Below are 18,771 nucleotides of genomic sequence, written 5' to 3'. Positions count from 1 at the left end.
AGTCTGATCTTCCATAATATCACTCTCACTATCAAGGTATGATTAATCGACGAGGCTTGTCATTATTAGTTTGCTTATTTGACTAATCTCCAATGGCTTTGTCGTTTTAGTAAACCCTTGACACGAGAATACATCGATAACGATATATACCATTACCGATCAGTTAAATACCAAATTAAACCGCTCGAAATTCCCTCTGCTTTGATGACTGAAATATCTCGTTCAAGGACATGATACCGAGTGATTAAATAATGACCTGAGAAACGAAATTGTAGATAGGAAATTTGGGAACGTACAACTGAATAAGGACGAGTATTTTCGACTTTATATAAATTCATATCAACATACAGCCGGATAAATGACGTTTTTTAAATAGAACACTGTTGTTATTAATTATTTCGCGCAAACATTTCCGTCTTCTATATAGAAAATGGTTTTTTCCTTTTTACTCTGTTTTACCTGAAGCTATTTTCAAAATCCTTGACCACGTCACTTCATTTATAGTCCACAAATTTAAACTTTAATAAAACTTAAAATTGGATGCAATATGGTTTAACTTTATGTGTGCATGATGTGTGAATACTGAGAAACACATTCGCTATTAATCGCTAGCTGGAATTATTATTTAAGTACTTTGATCAAACATTCAAAAGTTACCATATGATACTAACTCTGCATAATATATGACATAATACACCCCAGTAAATACGGCATATATATTTTAGATATAACAACTGTAGGTGTAGCTTATTATTATACGAAATATTTCATGATGCATATGAACATAATTCTATAGAAAGAGACAAAAATACAAGGGGAGTTGTGTGTCAGTTGTGTTAAGATACAACGCATATCTGTGATATAAATGTGAATTTTCATTGTTCAACTTCTTGATTTTGATATAATTTTTTTTAATATTCGATAATTTATGTAATTATGCTTATATATAATTAAAAAAATAATCAAAATTTTATCTCCAGCGTGTTCATATGATCTGATGCATTTTTTAAGATATTTACTTAATTTAATATGATTGAAGAAATTTTGACTTGAATTTGCGCCTTTTTAAAATATTTTAGCGATAGTTAATTTATTATTTATTTATTTTTTTTGATTTTATTATTTATTATTTATTTTAGAATTTATTATTTATTTGGATTTTTTTGACCTATAAAAATTTTATATGAAATTTATCAACAAATATATATTGCAAAAACGGCACACAAGGCTACTTAAATTAAAACAAAAATAAAATCGGTTTAAATGAGAGTGCCTCAATTTAAAATCGTCTTAAATGTGAAAGTTCACAACGAGCAGTTTCTTGGCGCATTTTTATAATGAATATATTTTGCTCACAAAAAAAAAAAATACGGAGATAAATCCGCTGGGTCTTTACGGAAGAAAAATATAAATAGTATAAAGCATAAAAAAATGAATTATTATTATTATTATGATTCAAGTGGTGAAGTTGAAAAATGGTGGTTTTATGAGTAGAATAAATTTGCTACACGTGTGGTGGAATATTGATAAAATTATTTATTTACTCATGTGACTTGAGTATAAGTTCAAGTGAATACGTAACTACACTCGTAAAGTGTTACTTATTTCGCACATATGTCACTGACTACACTTGTAGAATAAGTTTGAAATTTTAATATTTAAGACTTAGTAGTCATAATTATAAGCAAAAGTTTCTTCTGATTAATTATTTAGGGAAAAATTGTAAAAATTTTATTTTATGAATATATAGAAAATAATTATCAAACTTAAAACCATTTCATAAAATTTTTTTAGTGGATTCATTTTTATAAATCCAAATCTCTTGAGATTGCATAATTTATTTTTTAATTAAAAATATTATTATCTTTCCTTTGAAACTTTAATTAATCTGACTATACCTAGATAATTGGAATTTTCCCAAGATCTTACCGAGCGTTTGGAACAATAAACTCAGAAGCTTGTTCACTTGTTGCAATAATAGGATTATCCTTACACTATTGAATTATATAGAAAAATAATGTAAAAGATTATTTTATCATTGATAAGTTATAAGAAATAGATTATTTTTAGAGGGTAAATAAAAATGTTCGGAATATAATGGTTGACGTAAATTTAATTATATTTGATCGATTATAGTTTTTCGAAGTGCGTAATGTAAAAGTGTAGCTGCAATAACATTGTGTGTAAAATTAAGTATAAAAAAAATTTTATTTTTCATTTAAAAATTAATAAAAAAATTTAATGTAAATGATTAAGCTTTTTAACGCAATGTTCTATAAAAATAATGTATAAATAATTTTTCTATAGAAAAATAATTCAAGCATTAAACTTACTGCGTGTTTTTGAATACTTTTATAGGTATGAAAATGAAGTTAGCCGACATTTCAAAATTCTTAGAAATTTTTTATTGAAAAAATTTCAATTAAACAATTTAAAAAAAAATTTCACTTGTAAAAAAATATAAGTACAATTTTTTAAAAATATCTTTTTAGTTGTAATTTAATTAATAAAAAAAATCAAAAATTTTTAGCCGAATTTTAAATAAAATATTCCATTAAAATAATTAAAATTGTCCAAATTTTAATGAATTCGTATTTTATTGATAAAATATTTGGCAAAGCGCGATATCACACGAACTTCTCTGTAGCATTAAAATTAAAATCAAATTATTAATAATGAATAACAAAGTGATACACATTAATGCAGAGAGATAATTAATGACGACATTCGATATTTTACTGCACACTGGTGGTTTAGTGGAAAAAATCGAACAAACAAAAAAAAGGAATACTGTTTCGTTTGCTATTTGACTAAAAAAAAATTTAATCATAGAAATTAAAAGTGACAAAAAAATGAAATGAAATTGTTGGTGAAAAATTGAAGCTTAAATGGATCGTTAATCTTACTTAAAGAGTAAGCAAGCTGGAGAGTAAAAAATGCCATAATCTTTTTAGAGTGTACCTTATTTTTTTTTTTTTTTATTTATTTTAGTTTTTTGTGGAGTCATCTTGTATAAATACATAAAAAAATAAAAGGGGGAAAATAGAGTTGTTTTTAAAAGAAACGGAGGGATGACAAATAAAAATGAAAGCATAAAAAGTTTGAAAAATAGAGTGTGAAACGGGAAAACAGTAGAACACGTCCAGAGTAGACAGAAAGATTTCGGAATTCCAAGAGCAGACAATGAAAAATAGTTGTAATAATTTATATCTTGAAGCAGTCTACTGTATACATATTGTGTATACCAAGAGACTAAACCTTATATTTCACGTCTTAAATATCCGTCTTATTCATTTCTCAGTCGCTGTAATAACCAATGCAATTGCAACCATGAATATCATAAATAAAACCGCTATAAACAAGCATTAAACCTTTTTAAATCTCTGACTTTCCGGTTAGACTAGAATTTTTTTCTTTTTTTTTGTATTTCATAAAAAGCGCGATCGAAAAGGTCACAATGATAAATTTCTGGAATCGGCACTGTCGGATTAAGGCAGTTACAAATTTACATGTCGCTGAATTCAGGTGGCAATGCATATTCTATCATTATAAAGAAATATGAAAGAGCTTACTTGCATGGATTTTCGTTAAATCATCGGAAAAATGCAATTTTTTCAAATTTATATTATTTGCATTCATAGCTTCCTTAAAAGTACAAAATTTACGACCAATGTATCAAAAAAAATTTCAGATTAGAACATTCCTAGCGGTAGTATCAAAAAATTTTCTATCCCGCAGTTTGTTTTAATTTAAAAGCCGCACTTATACTATTTATATTTTTTTCTATCGCAATTTCATAACACTGCAGAAAGTAAACACTAACTGCGTTATATATATATTTATAAATATTTAAACCGATAAATTTAACCAGTGAAAATAAATAAATAACTTAGAAAGCAAAAAAAATTATTTTTTTTTTTTATTATTATTCAAAAGCTCTTAGATAAAAAAAAAATTTTTATTAGAGTTTTTTAACGACGTTAAAATAAATATTTAAATAACCTTTCTATTGAATTTTTAATTCTTAACTCTGCGGAAAAATAAAAGCGTAATTTTTAATTGAATTTATACGTGTAAGTGTGTAAATATAGTTATATCAAAGATGTGATATAAATATTGCCGTTCAAATATTTACTTATATTATATTTCGTAGTTAATTTATTTTTTTTTTTATTACAACTACAGTAATTTTATGTTATTGCGATATTTAAAAATACGAATAAAAAATACCGATAAATTTTTATACTCCATTACGTTTGTTTTAAAAATAAACTGTTAATTAATTTAATAAATATTAAACAAAATAGAATAAAAAAAAATATATATATTTTGATAAAACATAAATTATTACCTTGAGCTGCTTTAAAAAACAGTCAAAGTATTTTTTAAATAATAGTAAATAGAAGTGAGTAATTAACAAAAATACTTTTACGAAAATAACTAGACAAAAAATATCTCAATGATATGAATGTGACGATATAAAAATAAAAAATAGACATTTTAAATGACACGGGTATAAAAGTATAATATAATAGTCGTGGTAATATAAAATGTGTAATCTGCATATACATAGTTTTAAAAAATAAAATAAAATAAAAAATAAAATAAAAAATAAAAAATAAAAGTTTAGTTTAAAAAAAAAAGGCGTTTCTTAGCTAAGAGGATGGCGAGCCAAATGGGCAGAGTGGATGAGTAAAGCTGCGAGTAAACCGAGTAAAGACTTACTTATACTACGTTTAAAGAGAGAAGATATAAAAGAGAAGAGAGAAGAGTAGAAGGTTTAGTTATTACGAGCTGGGGTATGTGACTAACCCAGTGACCGCAATGCCGTAGCCTTCCTTATAGGTCACCAGTATAAGCATTACCAGCGTGTACACCTGTCGAGTAAGCACGTCAGCACACCCCGGCAGATAAGTTTATACCTCTCATTTCGACATGACACAAGTGTATACAACATAAACATATATATAGACAGTTGGACAGACATTGAATTAACACGTAAGGTGTGATGAACCAAACAACCAATACACACATCGACCACTAACATCATATTGTATAGGTTTATGTAATTTACTCGATACTTAATAGTCAATTACTATCTACTATGTGCCGTCATTGATGTTTTTTTTGTCACAATTTTTTTTTTCTATGAAATCAATGAAAAATCCCCGGAAAAAATTTTTTGATACAGCCAATTTTTATACATTTGAGCCGATAGAAGTTGTTAAAATCGATGCAGACACTCTTCATTTATTGAATGAAAGTAAGGATATATAAGGACAAGAATTATTAATGGTTGTTGATACACTGTGAATAAATAGTGAGCCTTATGCGCACCGACACACTGAAAAAGTCGATATCGAGCGTATACTACTGCAGACGTGCAAATGAAAACACTCTGGAAGGCATAATGTTAAGCGATGAATAAATAATTTTTTTTTTGGAAGCTTCTATGGAAATCTACACATTTGTTATCATGGAATAATTTTAAAAGAATATATTTTCAACATAATGTCTACAATTTTTATCGGATCTTTATCTTAAATTATATTCATTAAATAAAATTATTTCAAAGATATTATCAGGATATTATTCGTAAATAAAGGCTAGTCATAACGGAATTAATTGCAATTTAGTAATTATTTAAAATTTGGATACAAATTTTAGTTACGAAAATATTCAATCATAATTAATTACAGATTGTACTAATTTTTTTTCTATTTGGCTATCTTACAGGAATTTTCTGTCTCGGTAATTTTTTCTGAAACTATGTAAAAGTATAAAGTAAGTTTTTTCTATTCAGCGAGAATATAAACCTTTAATGTCAAAAAACTTGGAGCTCTGAGACTTAGACGCATTTTAAAATTCTTATCAGAGGCTGGGACGCAAAAATAGTGTTTCTCTTTACTGAGTTACTTTGAATAGCAAAATCGTAAGTATGGAAAAAAAATCCCGGAAAATGACAGTCTAATGTTTATATATCCATACATTTTAATAAATGCATAACATAATGTATGCAAAAAGGGTTGTGCTGCTTAGGTAAAACATAATAATACAAGAGCTGGTTATAAAGTATGTATTATGCGCCAGTAGACACCGGAAATGCCTGTTGGGCTTATAATATTTATATTCCAGTCGGGAGGTATTATATTATCATTATTATTGTTTATGTTTATATTATTATTATTATAAAAATATGATTAGCATAAACATGAATAAAAATTGATAATTGTATTGCGATAATACTGGAAATAAATATAAATAAATGTTGAAATAAAAGGAGATTAGAGGTCGAACACGCAGATTTATAAATTTCCCAAAGTGGATGTTCACCGGAATTTAGTAGAGTGCTTTCTACTTTGTGTAAGAAGATCTAGTAAGCAGAATGTTGATGTAAAGCGGGGATGGTTGTTGGAGCTTCGGTCGGAGTTGGGTCTGGCAAATCGATGCTTAAATTTATGTCTCTGTTGTTGTGTGAATAATAGGAATTACGTGAATGTTTTGCAAAACTTTATTTTAGGTTTATTTTTACGATTTGCCGGGTAAATTTTATACACGGGGATTTTTAAAATATTTTAGTGGATTTTGGCGTCGAGAGAGAAAAGGGAAAGGGGGTGAAGAGATTGAAAAGACACGACTAGACAACCACTAGAGGGAACACACCCTAGCACCTGTTGATCCTGCGATTAAAGTTTGAAGGAAGAGTGACCGTCCCTCGCTAATTTTAACAGTCGAGGAGTGATTATTTCCTGTATTAATTATTTGCTATTGTTATTTTTATTAATTTGGATGTGACATACTAAAAAAAAATTAGCTTGATTAAAGTGAAAAATTATTCAACCAAAATAATTATTTTAAAAAATTTTATTTTATAAATTATAATTTATTTTAATTGATGGTAAGTCCACAGATTTTTGCGAAATATCTTTGAAAATAATAATCATCTAATTAGAACCTTTTACTTGCAGTTATGATCCAACTTTACAAAATATCAAGCTCAAAAAGGCATTAATATAAGATTTTATTTGTTTTTTGATCATTTGTCAGTGCAGTAAAGCTCAAAATAATGTTTTTGTTGTGCAAAATATGTTACAAGCTCACAGAAAATAGAGAAAAGCACGTGACTGCTTCCGACTATCATTAAGATTTATATTATTTTAATCTTTGCTTTGCCAGTGATGGCCACTGAGGAGAATTATATTTGAATATTCATAATTATAAATTCTAAGTCCGTTATTAAGGTGAGAAATTAACAGACATGTCTACTGAGTTACTCCTGGTCTTTTGCTACAAGCCCAAAACAAAAATATATTGACAAGAAAACATTTTTATATCACAACTGTTTGTAATAAATGTAGCCATTTGAAAGTTGAATTAATTAAAATTCCGAGTAAGATAAAATCGATGATAAATAAAATTTGAAAAGTAATTAAAAACTGTTTCACATTGTAGAGAGATTGAAGAGCAATCTGTCAGCGGCTGATGCAAAAATAGTTTCAAATACCGATGACAGTCAAAAGCTTTAAAAATAGCCCGCAAATTTATAAATATCCGACATATTGAAACATTTTTCATTAATTTATACCTGTTATAAAATCCGATTGACCTGAAATCAGGTCCAGAGATTTTGACCCTTACAACAAAATTAAATGAATATTTTTTTTACACTGACTTGGCGATCCATGTAATGATTGTTGAATTTTTTTTACATAAACCTCGAAGGACGACATAAAATTGCTGTAAAACGAGCTTTTAGAAAGCATTTCAAAACGGTAAAGTGCTCCAGTCGTACTCTAAAGAAAACTAACGTTAGTATTATACGATTCGAGCGTCATCCTGAACATCAAGTACTTATTTATTTTATGTGACACATTAAATTACTCGATGCATCGAATATATACAATGTAATGAAAGAATAAAAGCACATGGAAAAATTTTATTCATATTTTAACAAAAACAATAATAAAAGATTTTAAATTTCATTTTTTCTTCAAATAATATTTTGTAAATTAAAATTAAAATTATTCATCAGTTTACTTTTATAAATGCGTATAATTCAAATCATAAAAAGCTAAGCTTGATTGTTTTTTTTACAAATATTTACTAATTAAAATTTTTATTTTCCCTTAATGTAAAAGTAAAATTTAATACGTGAAAAAAATTCCCATCTTGAATAGTAATTTCTTGTTTTATGTTTACTAGGATGGTGGTCCCTATCTAGGGTCTTTCTTAATTTGTTCCTGGCTTCTGGATCGATTCCGAGTCCAGAAAAAAAATTCTATTAATATTAACGCGTTTTTAACGACCATTCAATTTTTTTTATGAGCTTTCTTCTATTTTCGTTTATAAAAATGTTTCGATAGAGATATCAGATTTTTTTTTATTTTATATAACTAATGAAGAGAATGTATAACGATAATCTGAAAAAATTTTTTATGAAAATGATGAATTTTTTATTTTTTATTAAAATTGACCTAATTATTTTTTATTTCAACTGAAATGTATAAAATAAAGTATTCATGTTCATTTTAATGAGAAAAAAAAATTTGGCAATCATTATAAGTTTGAAGCCAAAAAAAAAAAAAAACTTTTTATAATGTGAGTTTTCGATTACAATTTTATTTTATTTGCATCAATCAAATAGAAAAATGAATCAATTGAGTATTCAGGCTGGAATGTTTTTATTATATATAGAAAAATTTCAATACAAATTTGGCATTATTTTGGTAAAAATTTCTATCAAAGTTATTATGAATTACTTTTCTTGTTGCATTAATGTCTGTTTACTGAATTCAGTTAACTGTTTTTTTTCTATACATTTCTGAAAGAATTAAAAGATTTTTGTGATGAACTCATTTCAAAGTCACATTTGTTTCGAAATATCGAGACCCCCGTTCTTAGATGTCGTAATCTACAAAACTTGACAATTTTTTTTGTCATTCAACTCAAGTTAAAATTTTTCAGATTAAATCGTTGAGTAACTTTTTTAAAATAAATTTTATAATCTGTAAAATCCCATTTAGAAACATTATCAATATTTAATAATATTTTATAATAATAATATTATATTACGAAATTTTAAGACATTATCAAAATGACTTTAAGGGACAATTTTAAGATGAAATAAAATTTATTTGAAATGAGGTAGCTATGAATTTTTTCTCCAATTTAATATTTTTCTTTAATTTTCTCGAATTAAAACTTTTAACCGATAAAAAATGTAGAGTTGTAAAAAACAACTGTAACTTACCCAAGCGTGGTCATAGTGACAATAGTGTACCAGAAAGCAGCAGGTATTGAGGTGAAATTAGTGCCCTCGACATTCTTCTCGGCATAAAACATAACGGTGGCAAAAATAATGATGGCCATGGCAAGAGAGAATACGAGGAACCCAAGTTCGGAGGCGCACGACTTAAGCGTGTATCCAAGAATCCTCAGCCCTTGGGAGTGCCGAGAGAACTTGAAGATCCGAAAAACTCGGAAGACTCGCAAAGTAACAAATGCACCGGATACGTCATCGTTGTCGGTGATACCAAGGCCAATGTAGTACGGCAGAATGGCCACCACGTCGATAATCGACATCACTGACCTCGCAAACTTGCACCTGCTGGGTGCCGCGAACAACCTCAGAAGGTACTCCGCGGTGAAGATCATGACACAGGCCGTGTCCAGGCAGAAGAATACAATCTTGTACCTCTCTCCACAAGAAAGAGTCCCGGCTCTTCCAGGCCTCGACCCGCAGGGGACCGTTTCCACGACGTTCGCGAGGACACTCACCGCGATAAAGAATCCAGTGACGTAGTAAAATACCAGAGCTGCGGTGGAGATGTGGGGGTTCTCGAACGCCCGCCACATTTTCTGTCTGATGTCCGTCAGCTGCTGGAGGTTCTGCTCCCCGTTTTCGCTGAGTTTGTCGTCCATCAGTCTCTCGGCATTTTCGCGCTTGCGGTCGCGGTAGTCCTCGTAACAACAGTCCCCAATAACGTCAGGGAGGATGCCGAAAAACGCGAGCTCCTCGTCATAGCTAGTCAGACACTCGTGCTTCGGGTAGTGGAGCTTTCCCGTTCTGTAATAATTTAATATATGTCGAAATATATCCGGGTCCCTGTCGAAGAAGTACTCTTTGCTGTCCTCGTCATAGAAGAACTCTCGTTCATTCGAACCGAGGAGAGTGTCGGGATACTTCTCGAGGGTGTTGCGCCACGTCTCGAAACGACGACCACTGACATTTATAAGGAGCTTCTCGTCATCAGCTTTTCGTCTGTCTTTGGGGATCGGCGGTGGTGGTAGTGGGTGGGTGGCTATCGGCACCCATCCTATCGCCGCCGCGCGAGCAAACGGCAGCCAGGCTGCCACCGAGGCCATGTTTGACGGTGGAATTATTTATTCTACGTTTTTGTTTTTAATTTTTTCGTCCACTCTTTGTTTGAGTGGTTAATTTGTTTCTTTCTCTCTTTCTTTTTTTTTTTTTTTTTTTTTAATATTAACAATTATTATTATTATTATTATTTGTGACTAACAGTTAAGCAAGTTGAGGTTAGTCATGGTTTTTAATTTTTTAAAAATAATTATTAATGAATTACTTAAATTTTATTTGTAAAATAATTTAATTAAAAAAAAATTTTTTTATAACTTTTTATAAATAATGAAATGTTATATTTCCATTGTTATATTCTTCCGCGCTTGATAAAATCTAAATAAATATAGACAAAACCTCGCGAATTCAACAAGAGTTTAATTGTCTTGACTACAATATTTCAAAGTACCCGTGATCTGAATTATATTGTATTATATCTGAAGACGATCTCATTATTATTATCATCATTAAAATGGAGTCACTAACACCACGTCACAGTCACTCTTGATCACTTTATTTTAACACACCGAGCACTGATCTTAACAATAACTTTTGGCAAAATATCTTCAACTACTTGTTCAATTAATTGTAAAACATCGGATGGATATTATTGTAATAATTAATTTTAGTCGAGTGATAGTATGATGCCGACGCCGACGAGGGCGGGCAGAAATCCTTGAGCCGCGGCCCGGCATCCTCCGAAGAAATGATTCTTCCCTTTTCTTCTTCAGTGAAAACCCGACTGCACTCACGAGGCTGTCGACAACCTCGAGTAGAAACGTGACAGGAACAGCCGCACACGCGGCATTTTCACCGCCGGGCGATCACGCCTTGGCAACGTGCCCTCCATCGTCATCATCGGCATCCTCTTCCTCTTGGGTGACCTCGTCATCGCGCTACCACCGATCACTATCGTACAAAAAATCCAGTCGAATTCAGATCTGATTCAGTACACCAACAAAGTTCACAAATATTTGACAGTAAAACCTATCGCTTATCAGTTCCTTCTTTGCTTATTAATTATAAATATCTGGCTTTAGATTCTTTGCTGTACATTTTTACTTATTATATAAAAAAAATTTTTATCTGGACACATGAGCTTGGCACACGGTTTCATTCTCGGTCAGCATGTCTGCCCATTTGCCACTTGCCACTTGTTTTTCTCTAGGCCTGCCAAAATTAGCTGGTACACAAACCCACCTGATATATATTTATTTATATCTATATATACGATATACGACCAGTCATAAGAAGACTTTACTTAAAATTCACTAAATTTATATCAATTTAATTTAAATTAATTATTTAAACTAATTAAAATAAAAGGACTGAAGTTTTACAAATCACAAATGACGAAGCTGTCGCCCGGATCTAGCCTTGACCGAGGCATGATTAACCTGGAGTCCACCTTCGTCCTGGCAAATCAGCCTCTCGAATCAACAATCAACTCCCGTGTCTCGTAAACCAGGACAATAAATTGTCTATGATTTGATAAAATAAAAAAAAATTAAGAGTATAAATAAAGCGGCTTCGTACTCTCGAGACAGAGCTTTCGACTCACGGTGCTTTCGCCAGCCCGTGGGAGATCTTACTGACGCAGAGCCGGGTAGGAAAGACGAGCGCGCGCGTAAAAGACCCGAGCTTCTCACTTTTCTGCGCCTCCTCCTCCGCGGGTCTTCTTCACCACCACCACCGAGCTACACTACTTCCACTACGGTCTACGCTGCTTGCGCTGGTGCTGGTACCGCTGCCACCTCTACTGCAAGCTCTAGCTCCGGCTCTTATCTGACTTCATCCTGGTCGCTCCTCCAGCTTTTTCACAACCAAATTCTACTTCGGTTCATGGACTCGTAAATAAATTATTTGCATATGAATAATTTAAATCACGTGATTAAATTTTTAAAATTTATTGTCTTTTTTTTAAAAAGTTTTTTTCTAATTATATTATTCTTAAAATAGAAATTTATTAAAATTTTTTTTTTTAATAATTAAAAGCTGATGATTATAAATAGAAGCCCAGGCTTATTGTATCGGTAATAAAGCAGTGGCAGTACGGAGTGAAAAAGTACGCTGGCAACCTCATAGAACACGTTCCCGTGGCGAACCAAAGCGCCGCTGAACACAACTTTCAGCTGTACCTAGCCAAACTCCAAATTGATTTTTACGAGCCGGGGGCGCAGTGGCGACGCACCGCGTCTCGACGCCGCAACGATTCCGTTACCTGGGCAACACGAGGCACTGAGTGACGTCATGCGCCGCCACCCGGTTTTACACATCATCCGGTACTCTACTCATCCTATCCTCTGTGCTTTGTCTCTCTCCTTTTGCTTCTGCTTTATCCTCCTACTCGATGGTATGGTACACATATTCGGATCCGTTTAAGATGAAAGCTTTTGCCTGATTCTGATATGAGCTTTATTACATCCCATTGCATTATATTCCAGGACTAAAGATCAGCCTGATCTACTCTGATCTTTATGTTCCATCGAAAATCTTTACCGAGCCAATATGGTAATTCATTAGCACACGGAAAAAATTAAATGATTTCTGTTATTGCTTGGAATTTTATTTAAAAAAATTTTACTATGGTAATTGTTGCTATCACGATAGTAATAGTTACTATTACAATAGTAATAGCTACTATCTCGATAATAGTCCTGGCCATCATCCTTAGAATTTTAGAATTAAAAATTCATTTGTATTGTTTGATCGATTCGTTTTTTAACACACAAAAATTTTATTCGATTTTTAAGAACATTGTTAAAAATTTTCGTAGATTTTATAATTTTTTAGTACATAAAAATATTTTTAAAATAAATATCAAGTCTATGAAAAAAAAATTAATCATTTATGCATGATAATATTAAGATCGGTGCGCAGTAGCCTATTGGATCCATCAAAGCCTTGGACCACGTTCGAGCCCGGCGTACATCAATAAATATTTTCAATATTTAAATGTATTATTTTGCTCAGCACAAAAAAAAATTTTTTCTTTGATAAAATTTTTGTAATTTTAATACATTCGCGCAATTTTATGAGATATAATGAGATTTTATTACTTCTAACACAGATCAGTATTATTTTACATTTACACACGAATTGTGTTGAATTATTAACTAAGTTAAAGTAAAAAAAGTCGAAACAAAATTTTTTTTACTGTGTTTGATAATTGTAACTTTTACTATAATAACATATCAGCCAATATTATTCTAAAGCTAGTAACTCACAAAAGTACGATAATTACAATAATTTAATTTTCTCCGAGCATGATTACAGTTAGTTTGGTCTCATAATTATTGCATAAGACCCCATTGAAGCTCTGTTCATCTTCAATGCTTAACTTTTGTGATCTCGGTCTCCTTTGAATTCCTCTACGCTGTTATAATTAACGATGGTATTACAAAGTGGATAACATATTTGACTGGTTTAACATAAATGTAATGCAAACATTGATCTTTGTAGTATTATATTTATAATATAAATTTTATATACTTTTTTTTTGTTCCAGCATACTTGGCTGCTCTATTTAATAACAAAGTAACTGAAATATATCTAAGATTTTTTCAAATTTGACTTATAACAAAAATATTTACATTTTAAATTGATGAATAATTTAAATTAGAGATACCTATACTACGAAAATATTTAAAAAAGAAAAAACATCAGATTATTTACTTGAAATAAAAAAAAATTATACTAGTAACAATATTAGAAAAAAAACGGGTCTAAGAATTTTGCAGAGTTAAGCAAAACTCAACAGATACGAAGAGATCTGAGGAACTTAAGTGAAAGATTAATAGATATGCTCATGTCTACTTAAATCTGCATGCCCCGATGTCGAGATATAATTACTTTTCAACGATTCTTAGTAAAAAAGTTTGTCGACATAATTGTATCTAAGCAGATGAGAAATGGAACACTAATAATAGGAAAAGAACACCAGGAAAATAAACACTGACAACAGAAAAAGGAACAGGAAAAAGAAAATTGAATAGCAATAGAAGAATAAAAGGAAAAGCAAAAGTAAAAATAATAAAAGGAACACTAATTATAGGAAAACTGACACTTACAAAAGGAAAAAGAACACTAACAATAAAAAATTGGAACAAAAAGATTGACCTGGAGGCCATCCCGGGAACTTGCCGCTTTTTTCGAACTTGAACCGCTTGAAAATCTTTCAATCAGTTTATTTTTAGGCTCTTTGAGTTAAAAAATCTGAGGGTTATTTCAGATCAACATTTTTTGGAGATTTTCAAGTAGCAATGTTTTTTAACGCCCAGTTAATTTATTCTGAAGATATCGTAAGTCAAAATTTTATTTACTTATACATACTCTATTATTTTAGCGAATTATTAATTTCGGTTTGATTTTGAAATAATAATCTTTGGAGAAAAAAATATGACTTCTTCTCAGGTCTGACGTTTTCTAGCTAGCAATAATTTGATGATATTTGAACAACTATTATCCACATTCTACAGAAGTTATTGGTAATATGACGGTCGATCATTTTCCTTTCACGTTCACGGGGGTGCACGTAGCGGGAATAGTATAAAAAAAAAAGAAAAAAAGGAAACTATGATAAAAGAATAAAAAAAGAAACGTCATCGTAAAAAGAATAAGACCCTTCAGAATATTCTCAGTTACTCTTCGGTTCAAATCCCTAATGACTTGCCTCTTTTTCATCAGCATCTCCCTCTCTGTTTATGCTTCCCTCGCTTTCTTTTACCGAGTTCAACTCTAGGTATTTTTTATATCGGTTGTTATATATCTCTGACATTCAGTGAACCCTGACAGAAATTTTTTTACTGGTTAAATTATATATATATATATATATATATATATATATATATATATATATATATATATATTTTTTTTTTTGTCGAGTTATTGATGAGTCATTTTTTGTGCTGGTATCATTTACATTGTAATAGGTATCAATTGAAAGAGATTAATTCGTCGGGTTGTGCTTATATCAGCTACTGGGCTTTTGTGGTGGATCCCAGATATTTCGGAATTGGAATCGCGGTGATGATGCGCTTCTTTGAGGAAAATAAGTGAGTAAATAATAAAAATAAAAGATACTTAGACCGCTAATGAACACCGCTGGTACAAACTCCCCGACTACGAGTGGGTTTTCATCCTGGCTGCAATACCTGCTAGAGGGTCACGAGGCACTGGCTCAAACACCACTTTAAGCTCCACCACTTGCAAAGCTCCGAATTATACGAGGACTTTTTTCTTTGTTATTTACTTTTTAATACAGGGTGTATTTTACTGCTTGTGCTAAAGGTCTTTGCTGTTTTTGGGTGTTTTTAGAGATGAACCACATTTTTTTTAATAATTATTTTATTAGATAATTAAAAATTCATCTTTTAGATTGAAAATTATAATATTAAAATTTTTAAAAACAGATAAAAAAATTTTAGTTTTAAAAAATTAAAGAACACATTTCAATTAATCAAACAAAAATGAAAAATAATAATGAGCGATTTTCAATGAGTTTAAAATAAAAATAGAATGGTTAAAAAAAATAAATTAATATTCAGGAATTTTTTATTTAGGGAAAAAGAAAAAAAAAGTCCTATGTAATGTTTCTAACTAGAAAAAAATATCAACGACACATATATTCCCATAAATTGCGTTTCTGAGTGCGAAAAACCTGCGCGCTCTAGCGGCGACAATCAAACTAATATCTCTTTTTTAATAATTTTTATTTTTCTCTGTCTTTAAAATGTTTTTTAATCTCCTTTTCAGTCATTTTAACAACAATAAAATTTTAATAAGCCCTTCCAGAGAAACTAAATGAAAACGCATTGTAATTACAAGAGAGTAATTAATTAAATTTTCAAAGACATTTATTCACCCATGAATTAAATGAAATATACAGTAAACATTAGCTTGTAATTATTTGAGCTTACACTTATATATTAATTAATTATTCGGTGCAGCAACTAACTATTTATTAAGAAATTGTTCTGGTAAATAAAGTTTATTATCATAAAGTTTATGGCGTGTATTTATAATATCAGTAAAGGGAGAAAATCTATTCAGCCGAGTCTTTTGAATTTACGCGACAGAGTGTAAGGGGGAATTTCCGTAGCTGTGTACTGATATGAAATAAAGAAGAAAGTAGAGAAGAGAATGAAGAAAATAAAACAAACAGTTGTACCAATGACGAGACGAGCGGTTGTGCGAACTGGGTTAACAACTTGAAGATTTAAGAGCACGGCATTGTCCCCTGTCTTGTCATCGAGACGCTAAAAAAATATGGGAACACAAGGAGAATACCCAGTTGAAGTGGTTGTGAGTGAAATGTTGTGTTGGACTGTCATTAATTTTGCGAGAATAACATTTCGATGTACAGTTCTTCGTTGTACTGCTTACATGTTCTTCTTACATGTTCGTACCTTCCAATTTTATTCTTACGTGCTCCGTATCATCAAAACGCTCAGTAAGCAGTAGAAAAACTCAAAACAGTGACGACAATCCGCAAAAATAATATAAAATGATAAATACCAAGCAGATTTTTTTCTTCAGCAGTAATTTCGTATTCTTCCACGAGGAAAAACACAGGCTGGTGTTTTAATTTCCGGACGAACAGGCGCTGAAAATGTTGTTGTAAAATTTTCCATCGTAAAACTTATACTTTAATCCACTGGATTTATAACAAAGGCACAAAATAATACCTTATATTATATTATATAATATATACTTTAGCTTAGTTTACTAGAGGTTTTTTTTTTTTTAATATTTTTACAGGGAAATCTCATTAATCCGAGTAATAAAAAAGTTAATAAAGTAGTTAAACGATTGAATACGGCTCACGGCATATTTTTTTTATCGTTTTAATTTTAAATGCTAAATTGTAAGCTGTGAAATCGGTTATTTAAAATAAAAATATCAATTTTATTAACCATTTTTGATAACGAGCTATTGTTGAATTATTAGTTTTATTTAAATTTATAATTCTTAACTTTCTGGTGTATAATTCAAGTTCATTTTACCGAATAACGGGTAACTTGTACTATTTGACTTTTATTTTTTTAAGTATATATACTATAAAGTGATGGTAAAGTTAACTTTCCAGTTGACAACTTTTCAAAAAATTTACCGCTCATTATTTTCAACCATGAAACTTTTTTTAAACAACTTTCTTCTTTAATTAATTCTATTTAATTAAAGTGCATTTAATCTTTAAAATGTCTTCTCGTACTTCAAATGGGAGGGAACGGTCTTCAAAATTTTTTTTATTTATATCCAGAAAATTTATCGATTTAAAATTAATTTTATCATGAAAAATTATTCAATTAATTTTTTCGGTAAAATTAACTGCAGGAAAAAATTCATTTAATAATTATTTTCTCTGAAAATTAATTAAAAAAAAAAAAAATAGAGTAAATTAATGATTTTTAATTGATTCATAAACATTTCGAAGTGTATTAATTTAATGCAATTATGATAATAACTTTTATTACATTAAAAATTTTATAATCAAATTTTTTAATAAAAATTTTATAAAAATTTTATTAAAAAATTTTATAAAAAGCGCAAAAGTTATAATGAAGTGAAAATAAATACTTTAAGTATTTTTCCATCAGCTCTAATGATTTTTCCGCAGCAATGAAAACTGGATTTTTTTTCAATTCAAAAAGTATAAAAAAAAATTCCTCATTAATATGATGAAATCGAAAAACGTACAAGCACATTTTTAATAATTTGTGTTAGTGTATTACTCCGCGGATCAATATTTAATAATTGTCTGTTCAAAAGGAGATTATAACTTCAAACATTTGTACCGTATCACTTTTGGCACGCTTCACGGTATGAATTGATAGTCATTGCCTGCCTGAATGACATGTACCAATCCTTCCAGTTAATGAACTGTCATTGTACTCACTCGAAACTTTCTTTTTGAAATTAATGTTGTTATCATTTCATTCAATTTTTTTTTGTGTCTAATGCTAAATAATTGACGAGATTACGTGTTCATTTTACCGTTGAGCTTCAAGTGGATTCTTGGTTGCTAATTTATAAATTTAATAAATTTATAAATGTGTTTATTTTATTTATTTTTAAAACAGGGAAAGACTGAAAATAATTATTTTTAACTCAGAATTAGATTAAGAGAGTGATTTTTTAACATTTTGGTGTAGCAATATTCTAATTATAAATTATTTGAATGATCCAAACCAAAATTTAATACCTCTATTAAATATTAAATAATTTTTTTAAGTGATAATAAATTTTGAACCAATTTTTTTTTTTCGTAAAAATGTAAAATTCTCTAAAATAGAGTTAGAAAATTTGCTAATTAGATTTTATTTGCGTCGACTTGTAGATGATCCCTTAAAATAAAAAAATTTTACTTCAATAATACTCAGAGTAATTGCTGACCTTTAAGAAGGACAGTATCA

The 18,771-nt window shown here is 29.8% G+C and overlaps 1 protein-coding gene across 2 annotated transcripts in view; it reads right to left on the bottom strand.

Moving 5' to 3' along the window:
- The window catches only part of Shal (potassium voltage-gated channel protein Shal), a 97,785-nt gene extending 85,851 nt beyond the window's left edge, over positions 1-11,934 (bottom strand). For both annotated transcript variants that reach the window (XM_074239031.1, XM_074239030.1), the window contains exon 1: positions 9,251-11,934. In XM_074239031.1, coding sequence (XP_074095132.1) covers positions 9,251-10,365 — 1,115 coding nt within the window. In that variant the 5' untranslated portion in view covers positions 10,366-11,934. The remainder of the gene's footprint in view (positions 1-9,250) is intronic.
- Positions 11,935-18,771: the final 6,837 nt, after the last annotated feature.

Source organism: Cotesia typhae, unplaced genomic scaffold (assembly GCF_013202065.1).
Source record: "Cotesia typhae breed Kobodo isofemale line unplaced genomic scaffold, CoteBio_Ctyphae contig_23, whole genome shotgun sequence".
NCBI lineage: Eukaryota > Metazoa > Arthropoda > Insecta > Hymenoptera > Braconidae > Cotesia > Cotesia typhae.
This window is presented reverse-complemented; position numbering and strand designations above follow the sequence as displayed.